The following is a 23,475-nucleotide window of genomic DNA, read 5'->3' as shown; positions in this document are numbered from 1 at the left end:
CCTGACCTCAAGTGATTTGCCCGCCTTGGCCTCCTAAATTGCTGGGATTACAGGTGTGAGCCACCACGCCCAGCCTCAAGTCTCTATCTTACTCTGTTCAATATAAATATATAGCTAAGGAAACTTTACAATTAGAGACAATTAATATTCTCACTTATGTTTATTTAAAGTGATGTAAATTGGAGTCAGCCAGGTGAAAAGAAGTTAACTGGAGGATCTAACTGGCAACCAAAGGTTGCACCAACAACCGCTTGGAATGCTGCAACAATGGTGAGTTGAAAAAGCTCCTGATAGACTAACACTTGAATAATTTAGTTAAATATGTAACATGAAAATGTTTTTAAAGTGATAGACATAAATAGAAAGATTGTTACTGAGTTTAGAAATATAAGTAATTTGTATTTCTTTCAAAGGAAGCTGGTTGCCTGTATACAGCCAGATACATTTTAGTGGCTAACATGTATTTAAGGGTTACTTTGTGCCAGACATCATTCCAATAAATAATAATGTTTTATTTTTGATAATCCTCCTATTAATGTGTTAGTAACTATTATTATCCCCATTTTACAGATGAGGAAGTGGAGGCACAGAGTTATTAAGCAATGTGCTCAGGATTACAGAGATCTTAAATGATGAGTTGAATTTTTAGAACCTAGGCAGCCTAACTATAGAACATATTACTGACCTCTAATTTTTTATTTATTTTTCTAAAATACAAAGTCTTCTGATTTCATTATTGGTAAAGAAACTATACTTGCTTGGGTTTTGTCATATAATTTATATATATGACAATATATTTGACAATTATATATATGTCATATAACTTACACAGTTGATACTCATTATTTATGGCAGTTAAGTACTTAACGTCACCCCAAACACTGAATTAGTGTACGCTGAACCCTTGCTAGGGGAAATATATACATGTATGTATATGTCACATAGACGATCCTTTTAGAAAACCTCATTCTAGTATATTCTGTTTTCTTTATTTTACAAAAGAGGAAATAAAGTTCAGAAGTGTTAAGTAACTTGCTTAAGGCTATCGCACTAACTGGTGCCAGAGTTGGAATTTTAGCCCTGTCCAGCTGGCCCCAGAGTCAGAGTTTCTTGCAGTATGATGGACTCCCCATCCTCCTTCTCTATCCTCTGGTCTGGTATGAGAGCTGAACCAAGGCAGAGTGTCCTTTGTTCCATCTCAGCTGGAGGTGAACTGTATTGGATGAGTCAAATTTTTGCCACTCTGCAAATGAGCATGAATGGCCTTGAAAGCACCAGGAGTGTTGATTTTTGGTGTCACAAAGTTTATCAGGTAGGTGAATTTGCAAATATGGAATCCATGAATAATGAGGATTAACTGTATTTTCTAATTAAATAATTAGCATCTGATAATGAAGAGGTTTTAGTATGTTTTAATTACTGTAAGGTATGGTAGACCCAGAATAGCTTTGTGGCTATTCTGTCCTTGGCCAGTTTCTATCTTACCAACCAACAAATTTTCGTCAGTCAAAGAAAACTCCTTGTGGAAAAGTTTGAAGCATTCATTCTCCAGACAGTAGGCTAGTAGCTGTGTTTTGATTACATGGGCTACACATTACTAACAGCTGTCCTATTACTGTTAGAGGCTGCTATTGTCCTTATAGCCACTTCCAGAGCACTGCCCTGTTTTCCATGGGTTAATGATATGTTAAAATTAGTAGGACTGAGCTAAAAATAGTATGTTTGTAAAAATTTGTGCATTTTATTATATAGCTGAAGACTTCATAAATGGAAAGTAATATTGAGATTTAGCTACCTTTTTAAGGCAGTGTTTTTTTTTTGTTTTTGTTTTCTTTCAGACAGTGTTCATTGCCATCACTAATTTTATTATTTTGTATTTTTTTTTTTTTTGAGAAGGAGTCTTGCTCTTTTGCCCAGGCTAGATTGCAGTGGTGTGACCCCAGCTCACTGCAACCTCTGCCTCCCAGGTTCAAGTGATTCTCCTGCCTCGGCCTCCCGAGTAGCTGGGATTACAGGTGCCCACCACCACGCCCAGCTAATCTTTTAATTTTTAGTAGAGACTAGGTTTCATCATGTTGGCCAGGCTGGTCTTGAGCTCCTGACCTCAAGTGATCCACCCGCCTCGGCCTCCCAGAGTGCTGGGATTACAGGCCTGAGCTACCACGCCCAGCCTATCATCACTGATTTTAAAACTTTGCATTTAAGTAGTTTAGATTTTTATAAACACAAATACACAATCTTAAACCTGTAAATGTTGCTCTCTTGAGGGAATTGGAGCATGTATCATCCCACTTTTAAAGATTTTTTTTTTCCCTAAGTGCAAAGCAGTTGAAAAGCAGATTTAAGTTGAAATCCATCTCTTTGACTCTGAATCCAGTCTTCTTCCCACTATAACACACCTCACCAACCAGGGTATGGTAGGAGTTTAGAGTAGTGGATTTTATGGTCTCGTGTGAATTACGACATTGATGATGTATGAGGAATGATATAAATACCAATGCTGCTATTAAAATATAATGAATATTTTCTTATATTAAGTTAGTATTAATCTATATGAAATATTAGGAGTTCATAGCACTTAAGACTGACTGCTAAAATGTAATAGGTATTTAGTCATGTAGAATTTGTATTTAAGTTGATAACAGTCTTTATCTTGCTGTGTCATATATGGTAATGTATATCATCTCCTAAGGATTTGGCTACAATATTTGTATGTATTTTATGGAGTTTTCTTTTTAATGGCTAATGTTTGGGGCTGATAATATGATTCACTACTTAAGATAAACTGCTGCTTTTGACATTTCTTTACATTTCTAACCTTTTTATTAATTCTTAAACACTGTCAAGGTTTTTCAGTGTTTTTTTTAACACAAATTCATTGGAATTTTATTAAAATATATATTATACTACAAATTCATTTAATTAGTGCTGGTTTTTTTTCTGTGGTAGACATCTGATGCAACCCTGTTTATGCGATGCCCAGAATTTTGCACTATTGACACTGTTAATAGAATTGATGTTTTAATGATACTTGTAATCAATAAACTATTTTTTATATAAAGAAATGAGGCCAAAGACTACAATTCCCTTGTCAACCTTGATAGTGTTTTAGTATAGATGTTCTTTCATTAGATACTGGAAATACAAGGGATTTTAGGTAGTTAGTGAATGTACATGTGAACTAAAATGCTCTCTGTGTATTTTCTGTTGTGTAAGTACTTGTTCTAATCCAGTGTTATTGCATTATGTAATTGTTCTCCCTGGGAAAAACAGAATGGCATGCATTTTCCACAATACGTAAGTGACCAAAAATGAGCCTTTTTGCAATAAATTGGCATGCTATTAACCACTGCTGTAGCAGAATCTCATAACCTTTCAGCTATTACTTGTTTTCACATTCAGATTTTCAATGTGCCACAAATTCTTCCTAACATCTACTGATTTCATGGATGTGTTGCAGAATTGATTCTGATGGTGGCATGGGAAATATTGATTTTTTTTCTTGCTTAATATTCCGCCATTTGCTGCCAGATGGCTGGGTGTCTGTGTGTGTATCTGTGCTGCCACTATGCCCTTGATGACTTCTGAATGAAGGGAAATGTTGATTGTGGTAATGTTTAAAATAACAACTGCATGAAATCTTACAGGCTTCTGCTCTTCTTGGCAGTTTGTCTACTGCTCTTGCAGATCTTGGTTTTAAGTAGGGAGAGACCAATAAGCCCTACCCGCTCACCCAAATACTAAACTTATAACTATTCACTTTAGTGTTTTTTTTAAAGTTATATTTCATTTAATTTCTCCATGCATATGTTCAAATTGCCATATAATTTCAGTTATTTTATGTTTTAGCAGTGTTATTGGTCTTTCACCTTTATTCAATTTCAGTTTTCATTATGAGAAACACACACAGGAAATGTTGTTAAGACAGCAACTGTATCTAAAATGATTCTGTTATCAAATTGTATGTTTACAGATAATCAAAGTGGTAGGAAGAGGGGAACTTAAACATCGTAGTGGTAAATGGTTCTTTTAAATATGAAAGCATAAACTGACCTAATTGATTGTTCCTCTTAAATAATTTTTGGAATAAATTAGAAAGCTAACATACATACTCTATATAAAGAACTGTGGTTCATAGAAATAGTTATACTCAATAGTAGTTTGAAACCTTTGGAGTTTTTTGAAAAGAGTGAGTAAGATCCTTAGAAACTAACTTTTTGGAAGATCAGGTTATTGATTGATTTGAGATCTTTACATTTTTTTCTTTGAATGCTAAAGCAATCAGGTACCTAAGTAAGAAAACATTCAATAATACTTTTTCTGGGTAGACATTTTTTTATGATAGTGATAGGCTTTAAATTTTAGAACTATTTAGAACTATTTAAGATACTTTTTTAAATCTAAAGATTTTTAAAGCTGTTAAAAGCATGATGAAATCTTAGATCACTGCTGTAACTAAGTTTAAGTGGTATATTTTTCCTTCTGATAAGTCTGCTTTTCTGCTAATTTCAGAACACTTTTTTTCACTATTAATCGACAGTTCTTAATGATCACAAGTGTCCCTTACAGCTGTCTTAGCAATTCTTTTTAGTGGAACTGCAGCTACTAATTCCTTGAACTCAGTTGACACACATGAGTTATACTTTCTTGTTTATTTTTCCTTTCACTATGTTAGGCACCCCCTGTAATGGCCTATCCTGCTACTACACCAACAGGCATGATAGGATATGGAATTGTAAGTATTTTCCTAGGTACAGCTTTTGGAAAAAATATTGATTCATATGTAACATGTTTTTGTTACAATTTAACCTAAAAAAGAATTTAGTGCTCCTCATACCCCTAGCCCTAGTGCCTAAGGCAGTAGAACTATAGCATTGGTTTCATAAGTATGTCTAGAATAATCATTATACAAGAGATCTTATGCATTAATGTTCATAGTATTACTTGGTTTATTTTTCTCCTCGTAACTTTGCTGGGCCTTTTATATTTCAAACATTAATGTTAATTATAAGCCTTTGTTGCTGTGACCATGTATTAAATACCAGTGAGGTCTTATAACCTAATATTGTAGGGCATGGGAGGGATTAACACTTGAATTGTATAGAGGTAAATTTAGTCTGATAAAGGCTAGAGAAATTTTCCTATGACAGTGATTATTACAGTACAAAAACAGTCTTTTAACCTTTCAAAATGCCACAATGTGCATTTTAGATTGCCCTTACTTTCCCAACTCTTAGTATATAGAGACTCACTTAGATAAGAAATGGTGCTAGTAGCTTCAACCCACTGGTATGTATTTGAGGAACTGTTCCTGGTAGAAGGCAGTACCATGTCCCTTGGTATTGCTACTGTGCCTGCTATGTTACTTCTTTATATATATGATATGGAGGTAACTCCTTTTATACATGTGGAGAAGTTTCACAGCTTTTTTTCGCAGTCATTGCATTAAAATGTCTGCTGAGGCTGGGTGTGGTGGCTTATGCCTGTAATCCCAGCACTTTGGGAGGCCAAGGTGGGTGGCTCACCTGAGGTTGGGAGTTCAAGACCAGCCTGACCAATATGGTGAAACTCCGTCTCTACTAAAAATACAAAAATTAGCCGGGTATGGTGGTGCACACCTGTAATTCCAGCTACTCGGGAGGCTGAGGCAGGAGAATCGCTTGAACCCAGGAAGCAGAGGTCACAGTGAGTTGAGATCATGCCACTGCACTCCAGTCTGGGCAACAGAGCAAGACTCCATCTCAAAAAAAAAAAAAAAAAAAAAAGTCTGCTGAGAAACTCAGGCCGTAAACTTAAAATGAAGCTCTAAATGCAAATAGTAGTCTACTTGAAACAATAAATAGAACTTCTTGAAAGGAAAGATTTTAGAGCATTGCATTTTAACCAAAACAGTAGTGTATATGTGCATTATTTTTACACTAGGTATTGTCACTTACTAGGTTAATTTTATACCCTGTAGTGGTAATTTTTAAAGAAACATATTTGGTTGAGATTCTATTTTCAGTTACTCAAGAAAGAGTTAACCTCTGGTGTGTAATTTAAGCTCGTTCTTGATTCTTATATGACATAAAATGAAAGAACTAGAGCAGGCTTATTGAGAGAATCAACTGTCTTCACTTGTGATCACTTGCATAATGGCAAAAGTACTTGATTTGTTATACAAAGGCAATTTACTTTGAAATATCGTAGCAGCGAAGACAGAGTCTTAAGTTTTCTTGATGTCTAAACCTGATAAATTTGGAAGCTCTTAGTCTAAATCATTTTATCTGTTGTACTACAATAAAGTTTAAATTTTGCAACTCATTGAATAGAAAAAGTTAGGATTTGTTACTACATTATAAAAATGAGCATGTTAAAGACTTTACGTACCAAAAGAGAAAAAAATACTCTCGAAAGTTTGTAGCTGTTAGTCTTATTTATATTCAGAGGAAGTTACCCTTTGAGTCAAGCAAAGGTGCTAGGACCTGTCATCCCTGTTGTCATTGTTATTTACTTAGTCACAATAAGGAACATGGGAGTCAATATCTTTTAACTTGATATTTTTCTCTTTTTTAGCCTCCACAAATGGGAAGTGTCCCTGTAATGACACAACCAACCTTAATATACAGCCAGCCTGTCATGAGACCACCAAACCCCTTTGGCCCTGTATCAGGAGCACAGGTATTACACACTACATGTAACTGTGGTAATGTGCTTGATTTGGAAGGAATATGATACTATAAAACCCTTTTGTACGACTTGAGAAACAAGTTACTAGCACTTTCTCCCTTCATTATGGATATTGCTTGCTTCATATCTTTCTTATATAAGAGCTTTAGGAATATTGATTATTTGGAGGGAAAGGATAAGTAGATAGCAAATACTAAAGACAGAAAATTTTTGGTAACTTATAGTTGGTGGATCCAAAGGATGATTTTTCTGAGATTAAGGAGCCTACTTGCTCTTCATGATTCTGGTGTACTATCCTTTGTGAACCCTCAGAACCATTAATTCAGAGCTTTAGTTCCTTGGCTAATGGCTAGAATGATGCTACAGCAGGGTGTGTTGCCCTTGAGATGCTTGTGAAACTCTTGGCAACTCTCCAAAAAGTTTTGAATATTATTTTTTCGTTAGATAACTTTCTGCCACTGAGGATTGTTTTCAAAAACCAAAAAAAGGAGTCAAAAAGCTTGAAATGTCATGCTAAACTAGATTGTTTAATCCAGAGACTTTCCTCTTCACGTGATTCTAAGGCTTTTTTTCTCCCAGTTCCTGAAAATACACCATAAATATACACTGTTTTATCCCATTATTGTTGCATTAGAAGAATTTTTTTTTAAAGGTTTTACCCTTTATGGTTAGAAGAGATAGGGAATTCCTTTGTTATTCACTTCTCTGGTGGCATACTCTGGGATGAGGCTCTTGTGAAGTGATAGGATGGTTTATCCTTCTGTGTCTGCGGCTCTGCTCATACTGTTTGACATCTAGAAGTAGTTAATTATATGCAATTGTTAGAACACCCCTCCTTTTCTTAAATGGTTGCTAATGCTAACTGATTGGTTATGTGTTTAATGCTTATTTGAAAACATGTGAATGAGCACTTGGTTAGTGGACTTGTTATTCCCCTTCCACTTGAATGCATATATATTACATTTGCCAAAGCATACAGTCTTACATTGCCAAAATTAGTTTATTTGATTCAATTTGAATCTAGTCTGTGTGCACAATAGTCCCCTCTTTTCTTTGGGGGATATGTTCCAAGACCCACAGTGGATGCCTGAAAATGGGATTGTACTGAACCATATATATGCTATACATACATACCTCTGATAAAGGTTAACTTATAAATTAAGTACAGTAAGAGATTAATAATAATGAATAATAGAACAGCAACAGTATACTGTAATAAAAGTTTTGTTAATGTGTGCTCTTGCTCACGGACATGCTTGCTCTCTCCCTCTCTGTCTTTCTCTTGAACTATCTTAATATCCCCTACTTACATATTTTCAGACCACGGTTCACTTCAGGTAACTGAAACCACAGAAAGTGAAATAGTGGACTGTATTTCATAGACTAGTGAAGCCTAGGCAATCCTTTCATTTTTTTCAGCCGTTTTGAATAATGCATCTCTTAATAAATTGATATCTCTATTTGGCTGAGAGTGGGTAGTGAATTTAGTTCTGATTAAGGGGTAAAATTCATTTTGGTTGCAATTAATACATTTACCAACATGCCTCTTTTTTTACCCCACCCTTTGTCCATGTTAAAATGACTTCCTCCTTGTTCTTTAACCAGCTAAGTATTTACAGTGAAAATTGAAAACAACTTGGAGTGAGGGTAGTTGACACAGTCATTACTTTTATAAGTCAGTTACTTTTTATGCATTTGTTTTTATAAAATAGACTGAGTATTTACAGTATTTTTAGTAACTATTATTGAACTTTTACCAGCAGTAATCTCATTACTGGTTTAACTTGATAATCTTTTAAGAAGTATATGGATGATTTCCCTATCTGTTGTAGATGTTTTCTTGATATACAATTATGTCTTTTTCATGTCCTTTTGTTTTTTATTTTGTTATTTGTATATGTAACTTCAGATATGTATCATTTACTTTAAAAATTATTATTTTTTTTTTGGTACAAGAGACTAAGTGATAGAAACCTAAATGTATTTAAGTAATTTTTTTTAAAGCTATATTCCTTGCTAAAGACTTATTAGGGACCTTTGACTACAGAAGTGTTTTTCCTGATACGTAGTTAAACCCTTCACCCACTCTGCATCTTGATTTGTAGGCCGTTGTCAGAATATATTGCTACCTTAAGCTTGGATACTACCAGACAATTTCCAATTACTTTCACGTACGTTGTGTTACCCGATTCTTTAAGGTAGATGGGTCTGCTCTCACCGTCACTTTTCATAGATAAAGAAGACAGACTTGGAAAGATTCTTCAACTAATTAAGTGGTGAAATCAACTTATCCCCAGGTGTCTCTGATTCCTAGTCCAGTGCTCATTTATACCACAGTCTCTCTGCTAGTGGGACTGAGCTCTTACTGGCCAATATGGTAGCACCATCTTCTTTTGTCAGCAGTGAACAGTCTGCACACTCCTTAGGTTTTTCTGCTAAATTGTAAACCACATTTACACATTCAGGATGTAACTACTATAGTTGTAAAGAATATCCTCTACAGTTTTGGGTAATAACCTTCAACCTTGAAACATTGCGTGTGAGTTTTGCTTTTTAAAAACCTAAACATGTTTTTTTTAAATGTTGGTAAAAATCTACCTTTAAAAAATTTCTTGTTGGCCAGGCACGGTGGCTCACGCCTGTAATCCCAGCTCTTTGGGAAGCTGAGGTGAGTAGATCACCTGAGGTCAGGAGTTCAAGACCAGCCTGGCCAACATGGTGAAACCCTGTCTCTACTAAAAATACAAAAAATTGCTGGGCTTGGTGGCGCATGCCTGGAATCCCAGCTACTTGGGATGCTGAGGCGGGAGAACTGCTTGAACCTGGGAGGCAGAGATTGCAATGAGCCTGGATTGCGCCATTGCACTCCAGGCTGGGTGACAAGAGCTAAACTCCATCTTGAAAAAAAAAAAAAAAATTGCTTTTTGCCCAGCATCTGCTCTGTTTTTCTTTTGGTTTTTTTTGAGACAGGGTCTTGCTCTGTCACCCAGTCTCGAGTACAGTGGTGTGATCTCGTCTCCCTGCAACCTCCACCTTCCTGGTTCAAGCCATCCTCCCGCCTTGGCCTCCTGAGTAGCTGAGATTACAGGTGTATGCCACCATGCCTGGCTAATTTTTGTATTTTTTTTAGAGATGGAGTTTTGCCATGTTGCCCAGGCTGTTCTTGAACTCCTGAGCTCTAGCAGTTCACCTGCCTCGGCCTCTCAAAGTGCTGGGATTACAGGTATGAGCCACCGTACCCACCCGGCATCTGCTCTTAACCCAGGTTTTATGTCCTGTTGCCTTCTAAAACCCACATAACCCTTTCACAGAAACACCAGAAAAGTGCCAGAATTTCCTTGTGCATGAAAAAAAAACAGAGACAGAAATACCTTTTCCTAATTACTTTGTACCAGAAGAGAAGTGAATGAGAACATTAGGGTAATAAGTTTCTAGTTGAAAGATAAAATTTGAAATGAGTACTTAAGTATTACTGAAAAAGCAAATGAAGGAAGCAAATTGATAACTAGGAAAATAAAATCAGGCAGCAATCAAATGGCTCGAAGAAGCTTTGGTCTCTACATAGTCATTTGAATCATTTGAAAGTCAGAATCTTAAATTTGTTAGTTACTTTTAATTCTTTTGTAATTCCTTTGTTCTCCATGTATCTAATCACAAAGTCCCACTAATTGTTCCTCTGCTACAATTAGACCCACCCTTCTCCTTGCATTCTACAGCTTTCACCCAGTCTTGGAACCTCTTTATTCACACTTGTTTTGCAATAGTCACTCATGTTCTTTGCCTCCCCGATTTAATCCGTTTTGTAAATACTGAAACAGTCTTTTGTAGGCAGTATTTGTAACACCTGTCTCCATACTCAAACATTTAGGGAGGTGAATCTTTTGTGTGTGTGGGTAACAGAGTCTCACTCTGTCCCCCAGGCTGGAGAGCAGTGGTACGATTTCAGCTCACTGCAGCCTCTGCCTCCTGTGTTAAACCTCCTGCCTCAGCCTCCCCAGCAGTTGGGATTACAGGCACACGCCACCACACCCAACTAAATTTTGGTAGAGACAGGATTTCACCATGTTGGCCAGGCTGGTCTCAAACTCCTGGCCTCAAGTGATGCGCCCTCCTGGGCCTCCCAAAGTGTTGGGATTACAGGTGTGAGCCACTGTGCCCAGCCTAAGGAGGTGAATCTAAATATAACTGAACATTTAAAGCCTTTTCTCAGCTTTCCTTCCATCTTAAAACAACCTCATGAAGCCTCCCTGTTTATAAGAGTTATAATGAGTTAACGGAATATTCAAGTTCTTTGATTAAATACTTTTACAATTCTCAATAAGTATCCAGTGTTCTGCTGTTATTTGTCTTTTCCATAAGTCCTTCACCTGCCATAAAGTGGGTTTACTCTTTGTCCAGTCTTCAGTCATCTCGTGTCCCTTTCACATCCATATGAGATCTGGAATTCTTTTCCTTATTCTGCATTGTTTTTTCTTATAGACCTTGTGACTACCTGGCATCCATCCAATCTAGCAAGGGCCTTCTTTACTAGATTATAAGCTTCATGAAGGCAAGCTTCTCTGGCATGTTTACTTCTCTGTCCCTAGTTCCTAGAACAGTGCCTGACATGTAATAGTTTTTGGACGTTATTTGTTAAGTAAATGAATCACCTTGTAAACTTACCTTTTTCATCATATAACTTACTCTGCTCCTCCTTAATCTCTCATTTCACTTACATGTAACCATTATAATAACTTACAGTGGTGTTCAAAATTGGTTTGATTTGTTGGCTAATAGTTATGGTGAGCTAAAACATTAGACGGCTCACCTGAGGAATGAAGACAGCTTTATTTTATCTTTATGATTGAACATTTATAATAATTAAAAGTTAAACTGTTGGCCAAACACAGTGGCTCATGTCTATAATACTAGCACTTTGGGAGGCTGAGGCAGGAGGATCACTTAAGTGCAGGAGGAGTTCCAGACCAACCTCGGCAACATAGTGAGACTCTATCTCTTTGTTTTTTAGAAAGAAAAAATTAAACTGTTTATCTTTGAATTAGATGAGGTTTTTCTCATGCTTTAATGTTAAATGATTCTCAGCCAGTCTCTTGGATTAATTTTGTCTGTAGAATGCTAGCCGAAACCAAAATAATTTTTCTTAATGAATTACCTTTTAATTGTTCCTTCATTGTTTTATTCCCTTTTTTTCAATTGGATTAAAAAATTATTGAGGGCAGAGATCATCCATCTCTTTGTATGGGGTAAAGTAAATGGTAGTTCAAATGAAAAATGAAATTCCATCAAAATGGAATCTTTTAATCAAATCTCAGTTCTACAGCTGTTCCCAAAATTCTTCCTTGCTCTTTGAAGTGTTTGTTTTGAGAGCTGTTACTCACCTAAGGCATAACTTGTAGCTCTTGGTCTCCTGCCTGATTACTGTTATATCAAGTTAACATTTTTGAGAGAACTCTAGCCCTCTCAGATATGTTTATCTTGTTGCCATTTAGTGAGACATTCCAGTATGTTGTGTGTCTTACATTTTATCTAGGTTACTCTAAGCACTGCATTAGTGCTTGTTTGTGAGGAAGCAGCTAACACCTTCCAGATGGCTGTTAGCTCAGACTTGATTCATTTCTTCAGGAAATTGTCATTATGGCTTTAATTTAGTAGACCGCGCTGTAGCTTTGAACTTATGAATTTCTATACATGTACCTTTTTCTCCTTTTGTGTGTGTGTGTGTGTGTGTGTGTGTGTGTGTGTGTGTGTGTGTGTTGGGTCATTTTTCTGTATTTTTTAGATATTTTCATGGAGCTGTTTAACAATGGATATTATATTTTTCTGTTTCATGCCTAACATTGTACCTGTCTTTAGTATGTTGTTCTACATTAGTGCATCTTCCTAGATGTTTAAATTCATGGTAAATTCTAGGTCCTTGTGGTTTTCCTTTTGTTTTTCTTCTGTGCTTCCTCACGGTCTTAACTATTTGGTTGCTTGGTACAGATTGCTAGTGTGTCTAGAAAGGGGACTCCTGCTTTCTCTTACTGATGCTTTACATAAATTGAAATGTCCATTGCTAAGCTAGTAGTTCATAAACTCATTCTTCAGTTGCAATATACAGCTATTATGTTACTAAGCATGAAGACAGTTATAGTTTCAATTTTCTTTTGAAAGTTATTGTGATATGAAATAACACTTTTTAAATGAATGTTTATATGGCAGTTTAGGTATTTTTGAAGCTCTTTGGGGGTGAGAAGGGTTGTTGTCATCTTACTTCCTTATGTGAAAAATTCCCACTGGTCACATATCAATCTGCCTATTTTCCCAAAAGCAGTATGAAAAATACAGAGTATTACCTTTGGGCGTTTAATTTTAAAATTAACTGTTGGTTTCTTTTTTGTTGTTTTTGTTTGTTTTGTTTTATTCTTTTTTTTTTTGAGACAGAGTCTCACTCTGTCCCCCAGGCTGGAGTGCAATGGCACGATCATGGCTCACTGTAGCCTCAGCCTCCAGAGTAGCTAAGACTGCAGGCACACACGACCATGCCTGGCTAATTTTTAATTTTTTGTAGAGCGAGCATACATCAGACTGGTCTTGAACTCCTGACCTCAAGCAGTCCTCCCACCTTGGCTTCCCAAAGTGCTGGGATTATAGGCGTGAGCAACTGCTCCTGGCTAAGTTTTGTTGGTTTCTTGACTGGTATTAGGCCTTTTTTTAAAGGAGGACTGCCAGTTTTGTTTATGGAGGATATGGTTAAAGATTCAAAATGTCTGCTGTTTTTTGTTGTTGTTTGCAGTGGCTAATTTTAAATAAGTCTGACATCAGTTAAGTGTCTGAAAGGAAACGATAGCTTGTTGTGAGTGCTTTTTATCCTTCTAAATGGGAACACTGTTGCCTTTAGATATTCGAATAATTTAAGTCTTAGAAAAAGCCTTTTAAATTACTTTCTTGTATTTAAGAACTAGTGGCTGCTCTTAGGCTTCGTTTTGGTTTTGTTTTTTGGTTTTGTTGTTGTTGTTGTTTTACTCTCTTGGTGTGTTAATTGTGAGTATTGGCAGTACCTCCTCTGTCAGCCGATCTCTCCAGCTGGATTTCTGGGAAGAAGGCTTTTTGCCTTGTAAGCAGTGTGTTGTGCTCATTCATCCTTGCCTACTGCAGAATACCATGAGGGACATTTCCTTGGGGATTGGGATGTAGTACTATAGGTGAAAACTGGCTCCCAGGACACACCTGAATCATTGAAAACAGAAATGTTAGAAGTCTCATCTGCTGACCACTGTTGCTAACAAGACAACCTATGGAATAAGACCTTGCTTATTACTAGGTTTTTGCTGAGGACATTCTCGAAAAGGTAGAAATCTAATTTCTTGTCTTAATAAATAAAACCAGAAAGTGTTCTTAAAGTCTGGGGTGCCTGTGAAGTTCTGCAGAATCTTCATGACGAACATCAGTGACCATGTATATAATACTGTGTATACAGAAAGAATGGGAATGTATTGTCTCACATTTACTAGAAAAGTTCATTTAAAAAGTTATTTCTCTGCTCCAACTTTAACTTTTTCCTGTAAATTCAATATAGCCATAAATTCTGGCTGAATTGAAATTAATTGGGATAGCAGAGTTTGAAGAGGAAAAAAACACCAGCCTTGGAACCAGCAGATCTGCATTAGAGTTTATATTATAGTTTCCTAGGACTGCTATAACAAAGTACCACAAACTTGATTAAGCATATTAACAGTTTTTAAGCTCTTAAAAACAGAAATTAAAACAGAAATTTGTTTTCTATCACTTCTGGAGAAATCAGGGTATTGGCAGAGCCATGCTCCCTCTGAATTTTCTAGAGGAGGGTCCTTCCTTGGCTTTTCCAGCTTTTGGTAGCCCCATTCGTTCCATAGTTTGCATCTGTAGCCATTTAGTCTCTACCTGTCACATGGCATTCTCTCTTATGGGTCTCTACCTCCACGTGCCTCTCCTTATAAGGATACTAGTCATCAAATTAGGGTCACTCCAATGACCTCATCTTAACTTGATTACATCTACAAAGACCCTATTTCCAAGTAGGGTCAAATTTATGGGCACCAGGGGTTAGGACTTCAACACATCTTTTAGGGGGTCACAATTCAGCAGTCTTGACGACTCAGCTAACCATGTGTTGAGAGCAAATTCTCTATGTAACTTTGAGCCTTAGTTTCCTTACCTGTAAAATTGTGGTATTACTTTGTGTACTTTATCATTTTGCTGTAAGGATCAAATGAAAATATTTGAAACTGACTAAGAAAATATTTAAAGGTTCCCCTATTTTTGGAAGTTGTTCCTATTCCCTGAATTGTCCTTATTCTCTAATTCTAAGAGGAGAATTGCACACAGTGGCTCACACCTGTGATCTCAACACTTTTGGAGGCTAAGGTGGAAGGATCACTTGAGCCCAGGAATTGGAGGCTACAGTTAGCAATGATCACACCACTGTACTCCAGCCTGGGCAACAGAGCTAGACCCTGTCTTTGGGGGGAAAAAAAGTTTTAGAGAGGTTCAGATACAACATACATTCAAAGTGGAATGCTCCCAGGTCACTGTGTGGCATCCCCTAAAACAAAATGGGTAATGCAGGCCGGATGTGGTGGCTCACACCTGTAATCCCAGCACTTTGGGAGGCTGGGTGGGGCGGCGGTGGGGGCGGATCACGAGGTCAGGAGTTCGAAACCAGGCTGACCAACATGGTGAAACCCTGTCTCTACAAAAAATACAAAAATTAGCCAGGCGTGGTGGCGGGCACCTGTAGTCCCAGCAACCCAGGAGGCTGAGGCAGGAGAATTGCTTAAACCCAGGAGGCAAAGGTTGTGGTGAGCCGAGATCTCACCACTGTACTCCAGCTTGGGCAACAGAGTGAGACTCTGTCTCAAAAAAAAAAAACCAACAAAAACAAAATGGGTAATGTATTCAAGGTGACAGGGTTAATGTTGGCATCACTTTGTTATGTTGTTGATGGGCAGAAACCCAAAGTGGGGTTTTGTTGAGCATAAACACAAGAAGCAATTATTTGTGGCACTAGACTTAGCCCAAAGGACAGACCCCTACATGTATATGGTAGAGAAATCCTGTCTTTTAGCACTGTCTCACAGAGGAAGCTGAGGAATCGCATTATCTTTAATATAAATAAATGAAATGCAGCAGTGTATAATTTATATCCCTAAGCAACTGGATTCAGTGTACCACTAATGGCCTGGTCATGTTCTAAACATTACCCCAAAACAGCCTAACTGTTCTGTGACTCAGTGTCTCTGTGGAATCCTGTTTAGTAGCACCATGGTCTCTAAATGTTTTGATTACACATCAGTATTAGGAAAATATGTTTGAAGCATTGTCTAAGTCTGTTTGTGCTGATGTAACAGAATACCATAGACTGGGTAGTTTATAAAGAGCAGAAATTATTGGCTTACAGTTCTGGAGGCTGGAAAGTCTAGTATCAAGGTACTGGGATTTGGCAAGGGCCTTCTTGGTGCATGATAATATGGTGGAAGGTATCAAACGGCAGGCAGAAAGGCAGAGAGAGAACAAAAGGGAGCAAACCCACTCCTTTGATGACAACCTAAATATCTCTTAAAAGTCCTAACTCTCAATGGTGTTTACAATGGCAACCAAATTTAAACAAGAGTTTTGTAGGGAACAAACACTCAAAACCATAGCAAGTATGTACCATGACTGTATGTGTATTTATAAAATACATTCATATATTTCTACAGCAATATATGAGGTACATTTAAGCATGTAAAAATAGGAATTTTTTTAAATAGGACAGTTGTAATAATTTCTTTGTACATCCCACTTTGGACACTGTTTTTATATGGAGCTTGTTTTATCACCAAAAGGCATTTTAATTTTGCACATTTTAGAATTCTTATAATGTGTAAGTGACTGCTAGTTGCTGAACAAAGGACAGATAAAGTGTTTCCTGCACCTGAGCAGCCTAAAGGTGAGTGTAATACAGATGCACAAGTGACTAGTTGATAATAGAATGAGACCCCTTATAAGAAAGACATACAGAGCATGGCAGAAGAGCAAGAACAACACAGAGGCAAAAGAGAACATTTGAGCTAGTTCTCTTATAACTAGATGAACATTTGATGGTAGGTAGTAGGGAAGATGGAACTAAGAATATCTGAGCTACTTACTGTGTCAGGCAGCACGCTGAGTGCTTATGTTCATTTAATTCTCAAGACAGCCATAAGCGGCAATACAGGTATTGGGCCTATTATTCTAAATCCCATTTTATAAGAGAGTTAGGATTAGATTCAGTTCCATCTTTCTACAAAACCTGGCACTGTCATTCCAGGCAAAGGGAGTACAATCCATTTTTCTCTTAAGAGGTTGATTTTGCCAGCGGGGCAAAATGAATCTCTACAGCATTGTTAAGTTTCTACCCAGGCTTTTGGGTGACTGAAAAATTCAAATGAAAAGCTATGGCAAAGTTGGTTCTCTAAGGATTTTTAAGTACGGCCAAATGATATGTCACAAGTTTTTTCCTAAATATCCAACCATTTAGCCTTTCATAAGCTTTTAATGCCACTAGCCTCATGTTCTGAGATTGTTGGTGTTTTCTTGTTCTAACCTGAAATTTTCTTTGTTTGATGTTAACAGGAATATAATGAAGGAGTAACCATTTTTATTTTATGATAGTCTATCAATAGACTTTTTTTAAACCTTCTTTAAGCTAGGTGTGTTTGTCCTTTATTATAAGTCAGTTTGACCCAGCCTGTACAACATTGCAAGACCTTTAACTTTAAAAAAAAAAAAAAAGCCAGGGGTGGTGGTGCATGCCTGTAATCCCAGCTACTTGGGAGGCTGAGATGGGAGGATCACTTGAGCCCAGGAGATTGAGGCTGCAGTGACCCAAGACTGCGCCACTACACTACAGCCTGGGTGACAGAACAAGACACTGTTGATAGATAGATTATATGAAACACACTCTATAACCAAAAAAATCATTGCTCTGGATATAATGCAAAGATTTTGGTAACATTTTACCGTATTTTTTCTCATTGATTGATTAGAGTAGTGGAGGAGGGGAGAAGGAATTTAAGAGATACTATCATCAATCACTTGCAGATTTTAGTATTTTTATTTATACGCTGCTCTTCTCAGTATTTCATTTTTCTATACATGAGAAAAGACTGCATCTGTATTGGACCATTACTATTGACCACTTTGTTGAAGACATCTTCATTTGTGACATAGGTCATTTTGATTTGAACAAACTGATAGCTATACCAATTTTTTTGGCTCTGTGGGAATTTTGGGATAGAGAATGTCATTTGAAGTAAATAGGTAAAGGCTCTTTTTGTTTTTGTTTTGTTTTAATTTTATTTGTGATAGATACCTGGTGACGTAATAGTAGGGCTTGACTGGAAAGATCAATTATGATTTGTCTTGGTGTCCAGAACAACAAATTACATATGCTGTCTTGTAAAATTTGATGATTTTGTGATTTATGTGAATAGCCGTCTTTTGGTTGCTGGTTTGCGTTTTTAATTTTTTATCCTCTAGTACTTTAACCTTGCCTTTTTATGTTCTTTAGCAACCCTACATCATGTTCTTTAATTTACTCACAGGAATAAGCAGAGTCAAGTCAGCTCTTATAGTTTTAAAATTCTCTTACTTCTCACCTACCAAGATCCCATTGCCTCTTCATGCTATTTTGTTCTTGATTTTCCTGAGCAGTAATTGGGCTATTGAAGCACATTTCCTTTCCTTCTCTTATTTACTCTCTGGGGTGACTGCTTTCTCACCAGTTCATGGTGTGTGTGTGCTTTGGAATAGATGCCAGGAAGGAGTAGGATGGTCAGGGGCTGCTGGGTGTCCCACTCCTTGGAGCTGTGCAGTCAGCCAAGCTAGCCCTGGCTGCGATTTCATCTGCTTGATACGGATATTGATGATAAGAAACTTATTCCAGGGATGTTGCCTTGTTTTCTTATTGGCGGTCTCTGTCATGTTTTAGTTTGGCTACATTTTTATAGACATGAGACGTGTATGTGTTTTACCAATTTAAGAGACTACTAGAAGTTCTAATAAAAAAACCAGCTCATTTTCTCAAGGAAAAGTAATCCTTTTCAGCATTGTTTATAAGCCTCTAGGGCTTGTCTAGCAGTGTGCTCACATATTGAAAATAGATTTGTCTCTTCTATATTCTTCAGGGGCATTTTACTGTGGGTCTGTCAGGTCTTCAGACTGCTACCCTCATGAAAACATGTGATTTAAGAAGGTATTTCAGTGTGGGGCTATCATAGGAAACTTCTGATTTTAGATGCAGTCTATCTGCAATAAGTAAGATTTGCTGTTGCTGTTGTTTTAACTTCAGGTGAAAAAGAAAATCTGCTTCAGAGAGAAACCAAGTTAATCTTGGAGATAAATGTGGATGTTGGACTCCCTCCAGCTCAGTAACTGATGATCACTTTACTTGAAATCATTCTACTTTTGATTGGCCGTCCGTGGTTGCACTGAAGAGGGAGGAGGGGGATTCTTTCCAATAGTTAATACCTTAATTTGTCTCTGCATGGATGATATTTGAAATCTCAAGCCCAGGCATGCTGTTCTGTCCTCCCATCTGTAGCTTCCTGCGTGATTCCATCATCCTTCAATTTGTCTCTTCCCATTGTCTTTGAACATTTGTTTTTGGGAACAAGATATGCATTAGGAAATTACTCAACCATGAGTATAACTGATGCTTATAAATTGATCTTGGCATCCAGAACAAGTTGCATATACTAGTGATGTAATATTTGCTGAAGCTCATTGGCTGTTCATTCTCTGTAGTGCTTTTCTGAAAATAAATAAATAAATAGGTAGAAAGAAATGAAATCACTTGGCACCAGCAAAGAATTCCTCTATAGGATTTGAATGTTGAAGTATGAATTGAAACTATTTCCAGTTAGTAAACTTTTATTGCTCACTTGGACATCCCTAAAAGAATAGCTCATTTTGTAATAGTCCTGTGCTTATATGCTTTGCAGTCTTATACAGAGGGAGAAAAAGAATTAAAAGCTTGTTCCAAAGTAGAAAGGTTCATGTTGGGTTTGAAACGCTCATGTCAGCTTAATGAAGGATACATGTATGAAAATTAATATCTTGGTTCTTCAGGAATAGTCTGTGTTTGGGAGAATAAAGATACATACTGAGTTCAGTGGTTTACTTGCCTTACAGTATATTTGAATTAAACAATAGGACAGATTCTAAGAATCAAGTAAATATGTCCAAACAGGAAGCAGAACCAAAGATCTTAAGTATTCCCCATATTCAGGGCAGTATGTTGACAGTTACAGTAGGTGACCTCTAAGGTCCCTTTCACCTCCCATAGTATGTGTGTCAGCTGCAGTTTGTCAAGATAAATGAGCAGGAGAAAACTTCATGTAAAAAGTATGTGAACCTAGGACAGGACTTTTCGACCCTTATGAAGAAAGAAAGGAAAGAATATTGCAGCTAGATGTGTTGGGTCTGGACTGAGGTCAGAGTTGCACAGCTTTGGACAGATAGCCTGGACACAGGAAACCATGTTCTCTCAATTTTAAACAAAAATGCAATTATGTATTCCCTCCCCTATCCCTCCACTGCCCCCATACACACATTAAAATTCTTAACCATGGGTCAGCTTATATCGACCTTTTGGGTAAAAGACATTATTCCTTTGAAATTTCAGAAGCACGAGTTTGTTTTCTGAAAAACACATGCCATTGCATACCTTTTAACTTGACATGTGACTGAAACTTTTGTCTTAACAATCCATTTTCTACAAAGACTGCCCTTATATTTATTAAAGATGACAAAACAAAAACCACTTCTTCTTTCATACATTTTCTGCTTTCATGTTCTGTCATTCTGAGATCTTTTTTTCTTTCCCTCTCTCTGTCTTCTTTTCCCCCAGCTGTCGGCAGCATCCAGCCCCTCCAGTCACAGTCCTCACAGAGCTTCAGGAAAGGACCCCTTTGCAGAGCTCTCTTTGGAGGATTTCTTATAAATCACTTTAGGTATTGCTACTTGTTGTGGGAGATGGGGACTTAAATACTTAAAAACAATTACCAAACATTAAACACAATTCACGCTTCTCTTTCATTTCTTTAAAGGACTCTAGGCTCCCTCTCCTCCTCCTCCTCTTCCTCTATTCTTTAAGTGCAGAATGAAAAGATAGGACGTAAGGAAAAACAACTTTTGGAAAATATCTTTAACATAATTATTTAAAGTAATCTCATCCACTGCTCACAGTAAATGGATGAGATCGGATAAAGTTTGCTTTTTAATTAAGGGCAAGTGTATACTTAAGCCCTTTCTATTGGAAGGATTCTGCATATGATCCACACTGCCTCTATTTGCTGGAAGACAGGGTAATTTGTTCTTCTTGGTACTCTAGCCCCCAGTTTAGATATACCTTCTAAATCTTTGGGAGTTTATAGTCTTCTGATTTGGCAAGTTTATTAGCACATCTACTTCAGTAATAGAGCTTTGGATGGGCAGTTTAAGGGAAATTGTGAGTGAAATATCTTTGAATGAACAGTGGTACCCTATTGAAAAACATTTTTTATGGCTCTTTCAGATTTTTATTTATGTTAATAAAAATGACTTAGTATAATATTACTGTTCCCTTTATTATCTCTAATTGTATATCATTTGGAAATAATATTTCAAATTTTGCTTCCCAAATGAGATTTTGCGTGTGGTATTTGTGCTTATGGAGAGATTTTTCTGAACTTGTCATGAAAAAATAGGTCATTGATCTTCTTTCTTTTCCTCCTCCACATGCTATTCCTCGATTTTTAGCAGTTAAGTATTTGGCCTGGATGTGGTTGCTTATGACTGTAATCCCAGCACCCTGGGAGGCTGATGCAGGAGGATCACTTGGGGCTGGTAGTTCAAGATCAGCCTGGGGAATATGGTGAGACCCTAGTCTCTACCCCCACCCAAAAATTAGCCAGGTGTGGTGGCAACTGTCTGCAGTCCTAGCTATTCCGGAGGCTGATGCAGGAGGGTTGCTTGAGCCCAGGAGTTCCAATGAGCCTTTTTTTTTGAGGTGGAGTTTCGCTCTTGTCGCCCAGGCTGGAGTGCAGTGGCACGATCTCAGCTCACTACAACCTCCGCCTCCTGGGTTCAAGCAATTCTCCTGCCTCAGCCTCCCGAGTAGCTAGGATTACAGGCGCCCGCCACCACGCCTGGCTAATTTTTGTATTTTTAGTAGAGACGGGGTTTCACCATATTGGCCAGGCCAGTCTCGAACTCTCGAACTCACCTCAGGTGATCCGCCCACCTCAGCCTCCCAGAGTGCTGGGATTACAGGTGTGAGCTATGGTGCCCAGCCAGTGAGCTTTGATCATGCCGCTGCAATCCAGCCTAGACAGCAGAGCAAGACCCTATCTCAAAAACAAAAACAAAAAACATTATTTGGAAGTCCCTATATGTGTCAAATATTGAGCTCTCTGGCACAGAAGTTGATAATACTGACTTTGTTTTATAAACAGGGTTTGTGATAAGCATGTTGTGAACACTTCTGGGCCAGTTAAATGGTAAAGACCACAAAGCATTTTTATTTATGAGAAGACATCCTACAATACAATGAATTAACATACCCACTTTTTTTTTTCCAGATACAGTTTATGTAACTTGATGGAAGAAAATGGAATTACTCCAAAAAGACAAGTGCTCAAGCAGCAAAATCCTTACTTCCAGCAAAATCCAAACTGCTGTCTCTTAAATCTCTTAAACTCTCTTCTTCCATTAGAATGCCACAAGTAACTCAGTGAAGGCCCATGAAGGAAATTGGGACTAGTTTATAGGAGAACGTATCAATACAGTTTATAAAGCCAAGAATTGCTATGATTTAAGACTAAGATCTGTCTTTTTGGTGACTAACCCTTCAATTCTTCCAACTCCTGTTAATACCCATAATCAGTAACCTATCAAGAAAAGCCCTTATTTGGAAAGTGTGAAATTTGTATTTGGAAAAGCTGCCTGGAGAGAACTGTGTCCTTTACTGTATTTCAACAGGACTCTTTTGGGGGATCAAAATTAAATTCCTAATTATGCATTATCTTTCTTTTCTCCAGTCCTCACAAATACAGAAACAGTAACTGAAATTAACTTTTCTTTTTTAAAAAAAAAATTATATTCAGTTTGCAGTAGACATTCCTTAAGTATTTGTATTTATTTATGATTATCAATTTTACATAACATTAATATTGTATCAGACCTCCTTATGAAAATGAGTATGGATGTGCACAGTATGTTTGATTTTTATCCACAAGAATGAATCTGATTCAGAATGCTTTTCTCAGCTGACATACAGAGCACTAAATATTTTAAGGCAAGTCCATAGGTCTGAATCTCTTAAGAATTCTCGGCCTCTATGGGATTTAGGGAAGCATTATAAATGCATTAATCCTTATAGTCAATTCTGTGCCTAGGATTTTGCCAGGGAACAGTTCACTGACTAGGAAAAGCACTACATTTTAAATTCAGCATTAGTGCATTGGGAAGGATCTTTACTGCTTTGTGCTTGGCATGTCATTATTTTCCATTTGACATTAGGGCCTTTCCAAAATGAATGTGAGGAATTGCTTTCACTTCAAGACTTTCCTTCTTTTCACTAAAACTCTAGAAGGTGTTACAAGGGGGAGGGAAGAGGGGTAAAGTCCTTGAATCTTTTATTTGGCTCGTGCCATGTTATGATCATGTACCTTTTAAATAAGGGGAAATAGTATCTTTAAAGTTAATGTCTAGCCAAGAGTTTAGTAAACGAAGAATTAAACTGCACTGTTGATCGGTGCTTTGTGTAAATACATCTTTAACATT

General features: G+C 37.2%; 1 protein-coding gene across 19 annotated transcripts in view; it reads left to right on the top strand.

Annotated features, from left to right (window-relative positions):
• PICALM (phosphatidylinositol binding clathrin assembly protein) overlaps nucleotides 1–22,503 on the top strand; it is a 104,504-nt gene extending 82,001 nt beyond the window's left edge. For 6 of the 19 annotated variants that reach the window (XM_032167076.2, XM_032167094.2, XM_032167092.2 and 3 more), the window contains 6 exons: nucleotides 171–270; nucleotides 3,274–3,297; nucleotides 4,676–4,735; nucleotides 6,556–6,660; nucleotides 20,561–20,663; nucleotides 22,272–22,503. In XM_032167076.2, the coding sequence (XP_032022967.1) occupies nucleotides 171–270; nucleotides 3,274–3,297; nucleotides 4,676–4,735; nucleotides 6,556–6,660; nucleotides 20,561–20,653 (382 nt within the window). In that variant the 3' untranslated portion in view covers nucleotides 20,654–20,663; nucleotides 22,272–22,503. The remainder of the gene's footprint in view (nucleotides 1–170; nucleotides 271–3,273; nucleotides 3,298–4,675; nucleotides 4,736–6,555; nucleotides 6,661–20,560; nucleotides 20,664–22,271) is intronic. The other 13 variants (XM_032167084.2, XM_032167097.2, XM_032167095.2 and 10 more) reach the window with 5 other exon arrangements.
• The last annotated feature ends 972 nt before the right edge of the window (nucleotides 22,504–23,475 follow it).

This window comes from Hylobates moloch, unplaced genomic scaffold, assembly GCF_009828535.3.
Source record: "Hylobates moloch isolate HMO894 unplaced genomic scaffold, HMol_V3 SCAFFOLD_11, whole genome shotgun sequence".
NCBI classification, from domain to species: Eukaryota; Metazoa; Chordata; class Mammalia; order Primates; family Hylobatidae; genus Hylobates; species Hylobates moloch.
The sequence above is the reverse complement of the archived record's forward strand: the minus strand, read 5'-3'. Positions and strand labels throughout refer to the sequence as shown.